General features: G+C 40.4%; 2 protein-coding genes across 2 annotated transcripts in view; both read right to left on the reverse strand.

The window, feature by feature from the left end:
* Positions 1-7,782, reverse strand: part of mybpc3 (myosin binding protein C3) — a 28,619-nt gene extending 20,837 nt beyond the window's left edge. Inside the window, exons 1-7 of the mRNA XM_079997001.1 lie at positions 7,757-7,782; positions 4,430-4,699; positions 2,958-3,119; positions 2,058-2,132; positions 1,485-1,633; positions 1,213-1,330; positions 951-999 (exon numbers count right to left, since the gene is read on the reverse strand). Of these exons, the coding sequence (XP_079853127.1) occupies positions 951-999; positions 1,213-1,330; positions 1,485-1,633; positions 2,058-2,132; positions 2,958-3,119; positions 4,430-4,699; positions 7,757-7,781 (848 nt within the window). The 5' untranslated portion in view covers position 7,782. The remainder of the gene's footprint in view (positions 1-950; positions 1,000-1,212; positions 1,331-1,484; positions 1,634-2,057; positions 2,133-2,957; positions 3,120-4,429; positions 4,700-7,756) is intronic.
* Positions 7,783-9,431: 1,649 nt separating this feature from the next.
* Positions 9,432-15,000, reverse strand: part of spi1b (Spi-1 proto-oncogene b) — a 6,482-nt gene continuing 913 nt past the window's right edge. The window contains exons 2-5 of the mRNA XM_079997396.1: positions 14,849-14,942; positions 13,100-13,299; positions 11,678-11,831; positions 9,432-11,272 (exon numbers count right to left, since the gene is read on the reverse strand). Of these exons, the coding sequence (XP_079853522.1) occupies positions 10,956-11,272; positions 11,678-11,831; positions 13,100-13,299; positions 14,849-14,942 (765 nt within the window). The 3' untranslated portion in view covers positions 9,432-10,955. The remainder of the gene's footprint in view (positions 11,273-11,677; positions 11,832-13,099; positions 13,300-14,848; positions 14,943-15,000) is intronic.

Below are 15,000 nucleotides of genomic sequence, written 5' to 3' on the forward strand. Positions count from 1 at the left end.
CATATTACTAGTATATATTAGGTAATACAGTCATTCTTGTAGTATTCCTGTATTATTATTATTGATTTGTAAGCTAAGCTAAGCAAAGCATTTGTAGTGAGTACCTGCAAATTGACATATGAAATTAACGTATGAGCAAATCATGTCTACAGTACTAACTACGGGTCTTTACAAGGTATTACCCCTAAATGTCTTTCTATATACCGTAAATAAATATTAGTCAATAAACTAAAGTAAACATTAGAGAAGTACCACCGATGAGACTTTTTGTTCATCAGTTATTGATGGTTCTACTTCGGTTTCTATCGCTCTGTCTTCCTATCATGTTAAGTGATAACAGGCAAAGTAGAATGAAGATACTGATTAGAAATAAATCATGGTAAAATGGAAGATTAATCTGGATGTTCAAGACTCACAGCTGCGTTTCAGCACAGTGGTTGCTTAGTGGTGTAATGTTTGCAGGAGTGATTGATGGATCACTGGCAATGGAGACTATTGATCGGCAATTGCCGTTCGATAGAGCAGCGCGCCACTCGGCGAGAGGGAATTGTCCTGTTTGTATTGATTAACCATCATCCTTTAAATTCAAACATTATTTTATTCGAATGAAAATGTGTTGCTTTTTCAAATAATTTTGCTGGAGCTAGTTATTCTAATGAATTGAATGTTAACATGCTTGTCTTGGTTAAAGCTTACTAATGTTAGTGAGCACGTATTTTGCAGTTTATGTTTACATTCCGTTAATTGAAAGGGTTCTAGATAAACATTGTTTACCATAATCGACCGTTTCAATCGCCGTAGCTCTGTTACGTCAATTTCGTCACTGACATGTCATTTTGTGTATTTACGCCGTTAATCCCTTGATATTGTCAGCCCTTCAATCCGTGATGTTGTGCTTTTTAGATCATATACAGGATCTCAGTTAAGACTAGGGAGCATATTTCACTTACGTGCGCCTAAATGCTGCCCGTATGTCGAAACCTTCGACAGCGCGTGCCTCTGAAATGCAAAATAGGAAACAGGGACTTTAAATGAGGTAAAATACAACAAGTATTTCTTATATATGGTGTTAATTCTGATTCTGACTCTATTTGTATATGTATTTGTATCGGTAATTTCCTTTTAAAAGGAACTTTCAATTCATCATACAAGGTTAACAGGACAATTTAGATATACAACAACAATGCTGACTGCCCAAACCACATGGATCACCTTGCACGGCCAGTTCAAAGTTGCAGCTGTCAAACTTGTCCCGAGATGAAACCTCGCAGCGGTACGCTCCGGCAAAGTTGGCTTTAGCCGCCAGGATCTGCATCTCAAAGGTGTAGACCTGAGGTGGAGACCAGTGGCGACATCGCGTGGCATAAACGGTCTGGCGACACTTAGTTTGGGGGATGTAACGTAATTATAATGCCGAGCTGTACGTGGAAGAAATCTGAATGTGTGGTGAACACGGGCAGGGGAGGGCATGTCTGGGACGTCACCTTGGTGTTGCGGTCGTACAGCTCCTTCAGCTGCAGGTGTTTTCCCGTCTTGCTGGCGAGGTCCATCCACTTCCCTTTGAACCATTTGGCCGTCGGTTTCTTCAGCAGCGAGTCGGCGTTCACTTTAGCCGCAAATGTGATGTTTCCACCTACGCAAAAAGGAATTTGACATCGTCATCACATTGGCATTTCTACTTTCAGCCTCCCTACATATCCTAGTGCACATTGAAATTGACCATGGAGGCCCGAGTGGAAAATAAGCACACTCTAAGTATTCAAATAGACTTATATGTATACAGTATGTATGTATCCTTTAATATTAATAAATTAATTAATTAATTTCAAATGTATTATTTTTTATCAATTCATAGTGAATTTAGAAGCTTAAGTTGCTTAGCTATTCTAAGTCCTTGACGTAGTCCATTTTTACAGTTTAGCGTCAAATTTCCGTCATTTCAACGTAAAAACAGACTCTAAATTTAAGTGTGCAATTTAAATCGTAAAATGTTCCCATTGAGTACACAGTTGTTAAACTCCCTTTAATGTAACGGAGTTTTTGGAGGGACCTCTCACCCACAGTAACTTCTCCACTCTGAGGTTTCTCTGTGAACAGGCCCGTCAGGTCCTGTCGTGTGTCTGGAGGCTGATCTGTAAATGGAACAAATTCGTCACAACATTTGAAATAATAACTGATTAAACCTGTCTTTCAAAACACACCTTACAAAGCGTGCATAACAGACCTGCCACAACACTGTCTGTTTCATTCAGGAATTAATTATTCATTATAATTTCTTTGCCATGATAATGATATCTGCCATGTGTTGGAGAACTAATATTTGAGCAATTTGTCAACTTTTGTTTGGGAATTCAATCCGATTCAATCTGAACCAAGTATAAGTGGGTACAAAACACGACAAAAAAAAAAAGTGTCATCTTATAAACAGTATTATACGCAGCGTGAGTCGTGACTGTCGCCTCCGACTGATCGTCTGGAATGTGTTTGCTCCCTGGACCTATGCTCATAACGACCTTCAATCAGGTGTTTTGAGGCATTTGAAAGGGAACATCTCAACAAAAGGACAAAACACCAGGCCCAATTGAACCTTGCATTCAAGGAAGGTGCATTCATATGAGGCTGCATTCAATGACCTTGAACAACTTCATATGAATGAATGAATGACCAGTGGTGAAAGAAGTACTCAGACCTTCATGTACTTTAAGTATTACAAGCAAAAGTACTTGTACTATCCACCGCCCTGATATAACCGAATGGATAATACTTCATAGAGTGCTCATGCGAATCAGCTACAAAATCATAAATATACTACTGTATATAGATATTTGCTCTGAAATGTAGTGGAGTAAAAGTGGAAAGTCTCCGAAACTGGACATACTATAGTCAATGCAGATATTTTAAAACTACAGTAACTACTTGTGTTTTGTTATTTTCGTTACAGTGACATGTTGACCCACCCTCTGCTGCTAGATCATTGTGTGGGGCCGGGGGGGTTTCTTCTGCCGTGGTCGTGGGGGTTGGTGTCTCCACCCGTGCCTCGGCCACTACATCTGCATGGCTGTCGGCGGGAGCCGCTGCTGGTGAACCCGCCGACGGAGGCCCCGCCGACTCCTTGTCTGCTGTACTCCCAAATTCAAGGGGAAAAAATATTACCAAATGAGTAAAATTTATCAAATTGAAATTATGGCTGGAGTTCCATCGTCTGCTGCAGGTCACTGAGATGTTCTTCCGTGTTCATTTGCATCTATGTATTTATTTATGCATAGAAAAATACATTTCCCCTGGGTCCAGCAGTGAAAACCCTCATAGTGTACATGGCACCAAAGGATTTTTTTTTCCCCTTGTGCTTCAACACAAAGCTGCTTGACCTATTTATGCATCTTAAAGGAATTTAAACCCCTCGACATTTCCTTTGGCATGTTGCCAAACCTTTATCACTCCGAAATATTTCTGTTTTAACATTGTTCAATGGGCCGACGTTGGTTTCCACGTGTTATCAGGCGCAGCCCGTGCCCTATCTGGCCCCCGCTGAAGTGCTGGTTACTCACTGGGAAATAATCTGTCGGCGTGAGGGGGAAGGTCACTCAGTGACAGGGAAGGAGGTTATGATACGAGCTGTGGGCAGCTGGGTGTTCACATGGAACAGTATGTCCACCGCTCAGACCCAAGTGAAGAAAAAGTATATATCTGAAAGTACACTCAGTACGTTTAGTGTACTCTCACAATTAATATACTAAAGTTGTGTTGAATTTGAACCACTTGAGCTGTACTTAGCGTGTTTTGCTAAAGATGTTCTTAAATATTTTAAAAATATATTTTTGGTTACTTTTGGCAACCAGACTAACACACTTAGTATAAGTATACTAAATTACATCTTAAGTAATCGTAATGTTTCAATATAATTTTTATAGGTAGTGCACTTAGACTACACTGACAGCTTGAAACAGACTAGTGTATGAAAGTTATACGTAAAATTAGTACATGAAGAAAGAAGCGCCGGACAATATAAAAAAATCTAAATGGGAATAAATATACTTCGAACATATTTTCTATATATAAAATCTATTTTTTATTTTTCACTTGGGTACCTATCCCAATTTTCTGTTTCATTTCAGCTCCTTTCAGTCAAAAATCATTTCGCTGTTAACTTAACATACAGCACAGTGAGTTTTCGAACAAAATAAGTGCTTTTAAAGGGAGAGTTATGACATCAGTGACAGCTCATACCCTCAAACTGTGTCATGAAAACAAAAAGGTCAAAAGAAGACGGAGTTGGGAACTTAGCATCCGGTGGGTTAGAGAATAAAACATCAAATGCATATTCCTAAATTCACATCCATGCTGAGTGCTCTTTGTTACTTTGTTACTTTGATGCTTTGTGCTCGACTAAGAGCAAAACACGAACACCTGCAACATCACAGGCTCCCACCTTGCTTTGGTGTAACCTTCAGCTCAAACTTGACCTTCGACCCCCCAGCAATCACCGCATAGACGCCAGCGTCTCCCATGGCGACAGCGTGTATGGTGAGGGAGCGCTTGTTGCTGCTGGCTACGATCACGTACTTGTCGCCATTGGCAACGTCCTTTGTGTTCCATTGCCATTTCACTTTTGCGTCAGGCTTCTCCACCTCGGCTTCAAAGACCACGGAGCATCCCTCCTCGGCCTCCTGACTCTTTGGCTTCTTGACAAACGCGGAAACTACAATGGGAAGGATTGTTCAAATGATAATAAATCATGTTTTGCCATATCAGCATCTAAAATAAAAAAAACCGAACGATTTCTGACCTCTGTGACGCCAATGCCCTTGGCATGCTGCTGTGTTTACATCAACAAAGGGAATTGAACAAAGGAATTCTGAAGTGATACTGAATAATCGTGATCTTAAAAAAAAGAAAGGAATGGAAAGAAACAGGAGGGGGCAGCAACAGTGTTGCAATGCTATAAACTACTATTACATGGCTCTGTGGAATACTCAATTCCGATTGATCAATAGCAATAATCAGTGGTGAGTTATTGCTGAATATTGACCGCCCGTTGTCACGAGCAACCACCTCGATGCCTGGATTCCCGACCCTCATTTCACACGGAGCTGGCTATGTTGTCGAAGAGTATTTTTCTTGGTAGAAGCTCTGAAACCAGGCAAACTAGCTATAAAATAATTTAAAATAATGATTCTGTCTCAATGTATAATTCTATTTAGTAAATAGCTGAGCAATAAGTGGGATAATGTGCAGCCAGCAAAATTTGCGTTATCACAAAATAACCACTTTCGGGGTGATCACCCTGTGACAACAGGCCGGTTGACTGCACGTTATCCTTTACATGTAATATCAAGTCAAGTCCAGGATTTATCCTTCTGTCGTTCTGTATTTCTGTCTTTCTGTCCTTCCGTCTTTGGGAAAAGAATATTTTATCGGAGCTCTGAGCTTAACGCATCAATAAGCTGCTCATACTTTATACCATTGCTTCTTTGCAGTGGTCAAGAAAAGCAAGTTGATGAGTCATCTGACACTTCTGGCCTAAATATTATACTTCAGTGCTAATTTTTGATAGTATTTTTAAAATTTGTATCCAATTGTATTAATATACTAATTGAAAAAGATGATCCTAATTTGATTGATGCAAAATAAAATGAGTGATTTTGTTAATTTAGTCAGTATTTGCGCCCTACAACGACTAAATCTGTCATAATGACATCTTCAACATCTTATTCTATCACATTTATTCACGTTATGGACGGGAATGTGGCCGTGAATGCGAAACAAGTGAGACAAAGTGTCCACTGTCAGCTTATTAATAGACAAGCCAACAACTGTATACAACCATCCCTCCTCAGCTGTTGCCTTCACAATACCTTTTGTCACTTCAGACAGAGGATGCACACGCTACCACATCCGGATCCTAACCTGACCTCTTCCCTAAGGAGATCAAAATCACGTTCCGTGTTTCATATCTTGACGATAGAGGGGATATGACCCCCTGTGTAGTCGGTCACATAGAGACAACCTTAGGATGATGAATGTAAATGAGTTTAAATATGGGACGCATACAGCATGTCACCCCTCAACCACACACACACACACACACACACACACACACACACACACACACACACACACACACACACACAAGCACACACGCACACACGCACAGACACACACACACACACACACACACAGACACACACACACTCTTGTATAAATGAGCTGAGCAGACACGACAGGGGCGCAGGTATCACAGTGGAGGGATTAGTCCGTCTCTATTTTTTGACTCTGGAAGCCAAACAAGAATGCCATGCATTTAAGTCCCTGTTTCATTCTCATGCTCTTAATCTCCTTCAAACCATCATCGCTTTTTTCGACCTTCGTATTACCCTCATTAAAATAAATAAATAAATACATATATTTGATAATTAAAAACTCCCAAATAAATCAATTCCTAAATGTATATTGTTTTCATTCAAATCCGTCTCACATTTTCATTGAGAGTATAAATGGACTTGGGAAGTCTGAATGCTTTTCCAATAGACTGTGTCAGGTCTGGTTAAAAAAGCTTAAGGAACAGAATAAGTTAAGATACGATCAAAGATTTACATGATTAATAGCCCGAGGGGGGGGGGGGGGGGATTCGGGTGTCGGGGGTGTCGGGGCGACCAGATGTTGATAGCGAGGAATTAATGACGGAGCTGAAGCGGCTCCAGCTGATCGTGGCTGTTATTGTCGGAAACAAATCCCAAACGCTGAAGGTCTTAGCACGCACATGCCGAGTATCGGCGTCGCATTGTGTCGTCTGATCTGTTGAGCCTCCCGCGACGCATTCCCGCCGAGGAAAAATAACTATGGAAGTCATTTATCACGTCGGAATCCTCCTGCACTTGCCGGTTTGGCATCGTGAGTGACGTTCGTTTTGTGGAATAAAGCCCTGCCCGTTTTACGTGGAGCGTCTTTAAGTTGAAGAACACGTACTGCTTCACATGCTTTACCTTCATGACACAGTAATAATACAGTCAAAACAGATTATTATCATTAAGGCTTATTGGCAAAAACCAGGAAGGCTGTGGCACGACAGCGGGCTGTGTTTTATACTGTTATTGTACATTGTACGTTCCATTGTAGGCTACATCTTTTTTGAGACAATTCTATTGCAAAGTTGTATCCGTTGTCGGCACAAGGTAATTATGTTGAATAATATGAAATATTATTATTAATATGAGTGTATTTAGTTTCTGCTGAATAATTATTTTCCATCCAAATAAATCCGCAGAAGTCATTTAGACAAATGGTCCAGGATTTTTATTTTTTTGAATATGTTTGTTCGTTATACAGCTTATTTTACATATTTATTAGCTTGATATTATGACAGATTTGATTTTAAATACATTTGGCGTGGCAGATATTATGACGTACTTTTTTTTGTTTTCCGGACAGAAAACAAACAAAAGTTCATCCTCACACTGCAGAGATCTGTATTTAACAGCTTTCTCAGTCTCAGTTGGAAGGCTCCGTGCTCTTAAAAGGGGCTCGGTTTGAGATTGTAGAAGGTAATATCAATTCTGTGCGGGCGGTCGAGGGGAAATTAGAGTACAGGCCACAAAGCCCTGCAATGTTTGCAGTTTCTGATGACGATAAACAGTGTCTTGGGGTGCGAAATGGCGGAAGTGTGTTAATGTCAAAATACAGAGAATCCGGGGAGTTACGTTCCGGAGAGAAGACGTTATATTTCCAGACCGGCCAAATATTGATTGAGCGAACTTACCTGTTTTCTTGGTTGGCTCCGGCATCTTTGAGTCTCACCGTTCCTACAATCCCCTGTCTACCTCATTCCTGGGGCTTTAATAGTGAGGGTCCAAAACTAGCCTCCTCCCAACACGCAAACCACGCGCACACCCACACACACACCCACACACACGCACACACACACACACACATACACACACACACACACACACACACACCCACACACACACCCACACACACACACACACACACACACACACACACACACACACACACACCCAACCCAACATTCCCTGGTAGGCCCAACCCCCTTTGTCTGATGAATAACTAACCTTTCTTTTCTGTGCAACCCGTCTGATCCCAATGCGGACCATATTTCAACCATCCTTTCCTCCATCACCTCGGCTGAATGACAGCTACTGAGAGGAGGGGGTGAGATTGGGGGCGGGGTGGGGGGGTGATGATGGAAGGCAGGGGGTTAAATTTAGATCCCGCATTCAGAGAACTCACTCTGCATGTCCCAGACCTATAGCCGAGCCCCCGGAACAAATAGGAGAAAATAAATGAGCTGGGTTGTTTCAGAAGGGGGCAGGGTCCCAGGGGGGGATCTTTTTTATCTGCTGGCAGGGAAGTGACTTCTCTTCCCCTGGTGGAGCAGCAGGACTTCCTGGAATCACTCCGCAGCCACGCGTCTCTGGGAGGGATAATGTGCCGCCAGACGGTCATTATCGTAAAATACTGGAAGGGAGAGGGGTCTGCGGTATCAGTCTGACGGGCCTTATTTGGTGATAACTACTGTCTGGCTGCGTATTATCTCGCTTATTGCGCGGCTGCCCGCCCAAAAAAGTATACATTGAGACGGAATTCTGATTTTATAACTAGTGTGCCTGGTTTTGTAACTAGCATTCTGTGTGGTTCACTTAGCGACTGCAAAGCCTCGACCGCTTCTCCGATTTCACGAATAAAACTTCTCCACAACAACCAACCGATTTACTGTTATTCTTCTCCTCAAGTCTCCCATTGTGGTTTTGTTGGCATTAGCATGTAGTCGGAGTGAAAAAGAGGGACGTCAAACCAGGCGGAGAAGTGGTTGCCAGTGACAATTGCTTTTTGGAAATAATTGACAGCTGACGGCAACTATCCACCAATCAGAGTATTCCACAGAGCTGTGTAATGATAACGTTTCATTTTTGCCTCTTCCTTTTCAGTGGTTGGGGTTTGACCCTGAAAAGGAATAATACAACAACGTGTTGTAATGACATTCTTAAATCACAGACGATTCCCTTTCCCCGGTGTTTTAACTATAAAAATCCATCTTTTAGAGATTTATCGCAAGGACATGATGAGTATTATGGGACATTTAAACTTTTGTTGGTGAAGATGTGGAGAGTAACAAAGTACAGTTCGATCCTCCACTCCTGGTTAAAGGCTGGCGTTCCCGCCCATATATCCGGGATCCTTGTGGCGTATTTGTATGTCAGCACGCTGAACATGAAGGTGATGAAAAAGTTACACACAAAGAAAAAAAACATTGAGCTACAGCGATTAAACAGTGCAAAATGAGCTAAACTCATGATGGCGACACTGTTTTAGACTTTTGAATCCAACTTCTAAAGGCTAAATAGCCTTCCCCTTGATTTGAAATCACACTTGTGGAAAGAAAGCAAACGTACTGTAAGACGATTAAACTGTGGAACGTTCAAGTGTCCAATGTAATAAAAAGGCAAAATAAAGGAACAATTAACAGGATTTTGAGCGCACACGGGTCACGACGGTATTTACAGTGAGTGGGAAAGCATAATTAACAAGCATCAGGAAGACATCATCATATTATATAATTTTAACAACGTCATTACAACATTTACAAAAAGAAACACACAAATAACTCATCTACTGTACATGTACGCACCGATATATTACCTATAAATTATGAAAATGAATACTTCACGACATGGATTACATTAACCCTTTTTCTTTAGAAGAGCATGCTTTGGTTTAAAATAAAACCCTCTTTAGGGAGCTGAGGTCTGTAGTTTGTCAGAGCACAGACTGTTCAAACTGAGCAACAGGCCACTCCACCCTGTCCACTAGGTGATACGGGGGGTGAGGGGGGGGGGGGGGTGCATGCATTTGTCCCCCACAATGACATTTATTTTTTTCCTAAATAAAGACATTTCCACCATGAATTGATGCAGAAATGGCACAAATTGGTCCATTGAAATTCACCGGAATGCAGTAAAATTAGGTGTTTGACACTCAAAATTTCCTGAGGGGAGGACACCCAGACCCCCCCCCCCCCCCCCCCGAATGTATCCCCCCAATGCTCAAACAAAACCTGTACCACTGGCCTTGACCCGGGCTTACTGGAAAAACTGTAAAAAAAATAAAGTTCCTTAAAAATTGACAAAATAAATCTGTTACTCCCATTATTATATCTCAAATGAAGGGATTGTTCAAGGAAAGATAGAAATTACAACAATGCCGATTGCAATAAAAAAAATATTTGGCACATTACTAGGTACCTGCAATCTGTCCAGTTACAGTGGGAAATGTTCATTACAGTGTATTTACAGTTATTGATTATCACATACAATGTCTTCTGGGGTTCCTAAATGTTTTATTTTTTTTTTGCAGCTTTTATTATGAAAATCGGGTGATGTTTCGGTAATGGCAAATGCCAAGTATAAAAAAAAAGGAATTTGGTATTTGGAAATGATTTCATTGTTTTGAGGCACAAGTGATCCAATGCGGACCTATGGTCAGACGTGAACAAAATCAGTGAAAACATTTCATTCATTAGTTGAAAAAATAAAAATGCCAGGAAGACATACTCCAAACGGTCATAACCGTGAGACCTCTGAGGACATCTAGTGGTTATTGACTTGAGATATTGTGGAATATTCTCTTTCCCTTTTTCAGTTCTTGTTCAGAGGAGGCCGGACAGGACTTTTTCTATTTGCCGAGAGCAGTTTCAGCGGAAAATTCTCACCTCACAAACTGTTCCTCCAACTGCTCCTGTGACACAGAACGAGCAATTTAAGGTTTAATACTTGATTTGGTATATCTTTGGAAGACATAGTCATATTGCATCGGCCTGTATCCCCCACGGTGAAACCTGTTCTGATAATGCTATCTATGAGATCGGGAAGTTTGGATCTCTTTTATATACAAAAGCCAATGTCTTGCTTCCCCTGCTTGGTGTCTGGTGAGCCCTCCCACTACATGTAGGTCGTTCTCTCCAGATGAGTCTTCCCAAGAACCTCGCCGCTGAACTGGTACGTCAGTTTCTTCTTTATCTTCTTCACCTCGCCAGTCTTGCCGTAGTTGCGCAAGGCGCGCGCCATCTTCTGATACGTCATTTTCTTCCGGTTGCCCTTCTGGATGCCCCAGCGGTTAGCCAGGGCCTCCTTCTGCTTGGACGAGAACTGGAAGGTCCCCTTGTCCCGGTCCACCCACCAGATGCTGTCCTTCATGTCCCCGTTCCTCAGCAGGTCCAGCAGGAACTGGTAGAGGCGGATCTTCTTCTTGTTTCCTACTGGGAGACGGGAAAAGTTCAACATTTAGACATAGATAGATAGACAGACAGACAGACAGACAGACAGACAGATAGATAGATAGATAGATAGATAGATAGATAGATAGATAGATAGATAGATAGATAGATAGATAGATAGATAGATAGATAGATAGATAGATAGATAGATAGATAGATAGATAGATAGATAGATAGATAAATAGATAGATATCGGTATCTAGCTCTATAGCTAGATAGCTATCTATCTATCTATCTATGCTGTTTTGAATTTGTATCTCAAGTTACAAAGTATTAAAATTACTATTCGAGTTTAAACTAAAACAACAAACTTGGACGTACAACAGGACAAGCTATCAAATATTCGGACATCCACAACAGACGCAGTAATGTAAAGTGTTGTCTTACCCAGCTCTCCACTGGAGACACAGGGAACCCTCTCCCTCAGACACTCTTCATCAGAAACCTCGAGCGGCGGGCTGCGGCCGCCGTGCTCCTCATCGTCAGACGACCGGTGCACGGGGGACGGGTGGAGATACGTGGGCCGAGGGAAGAACGGGACCTTGAAAGCACCATCATATGTTTGATTACAGGGGCATCGTGACGTGTTGAGCAAATTATATCTATCTATCTATCTATCTATCTATCTATCTATCTATCTATCTATCTATCTATCTATCTATCTATCTATCTTTCTATCTTTCTATCTATCTATCTATCTATCTATCTATCTATCTATCTATCTATCTATCTATCTATCTATCTATCTATCTATCTGTCTGTCTGTCTGTCTGTCTATCTATCTATCTATCTGTCTATCTATCGCCAATTTCACACTCCCAACAGCGAGGCCTCGCACCTCCATTTATTGTCAAATAGGCGTCGATGCTCATATAAGGTGCAATGTTCTTGCTGATAATTATACATCAGATAACACTCTTAAGTGTAAATTTTAAATGAAATCATCTCAGTCGAGGTGACAAACTGATAGCAGCTCTGTGAACTGTGTTGTGCTGTTGCTACTATCACTATACTATATAGAAATATAGAAACATATAGAATTATTTTTATACATTATTCTTTGTATTATTGTTATTATTACTGCTACTATCAATAATAATCATAATAATCATAATAAAATATATAATATCATTACATATCTATGATTATCTGAAATCGCTTTCATATCTTTATGTATGATCATCTCTATCCAGATCAAACTGAGGTTCACCTCAAAGTAGTGTGTGTGTGTGTGTGTGTGTGTGTGCGTGCGTGCGTGTGCGTGCGTGTGTGTGTGCGTGCTTGCATGCTACGGTAGCAGACAGTGTGAGCGGAGGCCAGTCTTAAAGTTTCGATCTTAATCTCTATCTTAAGGTGTGTGACTGAGGTGTGATGATAGTTGTCAAAACAGTTTTCACAGTCATTTGTCCTCAAACAAAGATGTCATTTTTTGACACTTAATGGAGCTGGTAATTAAAATGTTGTCTCTCTTATTAAGGGTTGATCATTTACGGGGAACTTTTTGAGGTCACTCAAATGAATGAAGTCACACCATTAGGAAAACAGTTGTGTCATTGTGTTTTTTTTCTACTTATTTCTACGACTGCATTCTACTTTGTTTGTGTTAAAACATTTTTCTAGAAGATCAGTAGCGGGAAGTAAAGAAGTACAAGTACTTTGTTACTGTATGTAAGTACATTTTTTAATTGTGTGTTTGTGTGTGTGTGTGTGTGTGTGTGTGTGTGTGTGTGTGTGTGTGTGTGTGTGTTTATGCAGCAGTGTGTGACCTCCATTGATTCTGAGTGTAAGTGGAGGTGACGGAGGACTCACTGTCTGCTGGAGGATGTGTGGGTGCTGGACGCCCGTCAGGCCGGGGTCCAGCAGGTTGTCCATGTCATAGCGTATGGCGTCATGCCAGATCAGGGTGGGAGTGGGAAGGGGCTGCACGCTCTGCAGCTCCGTGAAGTGGGAGTCCGGGAGGTTCTCAAACTCGCCGTGGTGTATGTGGTGCGGGTGGTAGTCAGCATGCTCTGCATGGAGGGGAGCGGGAATCAGTGAAACTGGCTAAATGGTGGACTTGGTGAACTTTTTTCTTTTTTTTTTTTTCTTTAATTTCAACGGAAAAAAAAGCTGTACTTTCCTTTTTAAACAAGGTCATGGTTTTGAACGTATTAACAACAATCCTTCGGTCTCAATTCACAGAATTCCTTCCACCTTAATGAATCTCCCGAACAGCTCTTCTCAATCGTAAGAGTATATTATTATTATTGTTATTTTTTTATTATAATTTGTTTAATTGCTGTTGTTATTTTTATAATAATAATAATAATAATAATAATAATAATAATAATAATAATAATAATTGTAGTAATAATAATAATTATTATTATTATTATTATTATTATTATTATTATTATTATTAAGACACTCAAACTGCATCATCATTTCAATTAATTTAAATACAAACTACATGAGGCATTCAGAAAACATATTATATAAGAGACTGGTCCCGAATGTTGCCTGTGGCTTTAGACAGATTAACTGAATGATGACAACTACAATAACAATAACAATAACAATAACAATAATAGAGCGATTATGAACCAAGCTCATGAATGAAGGCTGACCATGTATAGTGATTGCCTCCATTAGTCCCTAAATGTGTCGTTCAATTGCATCTGCTTCTACACGGTAGAAAATATTCAAATTATTAACAGCAAAGCTATTTTTAGAGAATGCATTTTCTCTCGAACCAATGCCAAAATTCAAGTATCTCCTACAACAGCTAGTACGTAACGTAGGCCTCCTCACTGTAAAACAGAGATTTCAAATCCATTGATAATAAGTCTCAAATTATAAAAAAAAAAAAATATTTTAAATCATTCGTAATTTGTCTTCACAATAAATACAATAGGAATGACATGATTATATCATATCTGGCTTCACAACCGTTGCTGTAACCAAGCAAACTAGTGTTTTTTAATTTATCTATTTTGATTGATCGATTTATAGAGTCATCTATTCATATACGTTTTGTGGTCGCCTATTTTTAACTTATATTTAAAACGTTTGATTGGGGGAGAAAGTAAAGGATCTCCCCTTTCTAAACACAACCCCACGGGACAGAAGTCGATGCACGCGCGTATGTGTGTATGTGTGTGTGTGTGTGTGTGTGTGTATGTGTATGTGTGTGTGTGTGTGTGTGTGTGTGTGTGTGTGTGTGTGTGTGTGTGTGTGTGTTTCTGGCTGCCGACAGACATGGCATCTGTTTCCTGTGTTTCCATACGCTACTGTAGGCCTATTCTCCAGCTGCATCGTTTTTTATTCACAAATGTAGTCCGACCGATATAGACGCAACTAAAAAATAGACTCGGTAACTACTATCACATCCCCTAAAGATGATAAAAAGAAACCGTATGCTGTATATAAAGTTAACTTATTAACTTCATTAATAACCAAAGGTGAATTCAGCATCTATAAATCCCATCCACTCAGATCTGTATTTGTATCTGTGAGAATGGAGTGGTTAATTTACATTATTGCAACTGTCACTCAAAACTTTAAATAAAAAAAACTCACCGGTTTGGATATCTGTGTCTAGGATGTAGGGATTATAGGAATACTCCGCAATTTGTTGTCTATAGATCTCAGGATCGTAAATTTCTTCTCGGGGCTATAAAGGGCAAATAGCAAAATCAGAATAACGAAAATGAAAATGAAAAACTCAGACC

Source organism: Zeus faber, assembly GCF_960531495.2.
Source record: "Zeus faber genome assembly, chromosome: 3".
In the NCBI taxonomy this organism is placed as follows: Eukaryota; Metazoa; Chordata; class Actinopteri; order Zeiformes; family Zeidae; genus Zeus; species Zeus faber.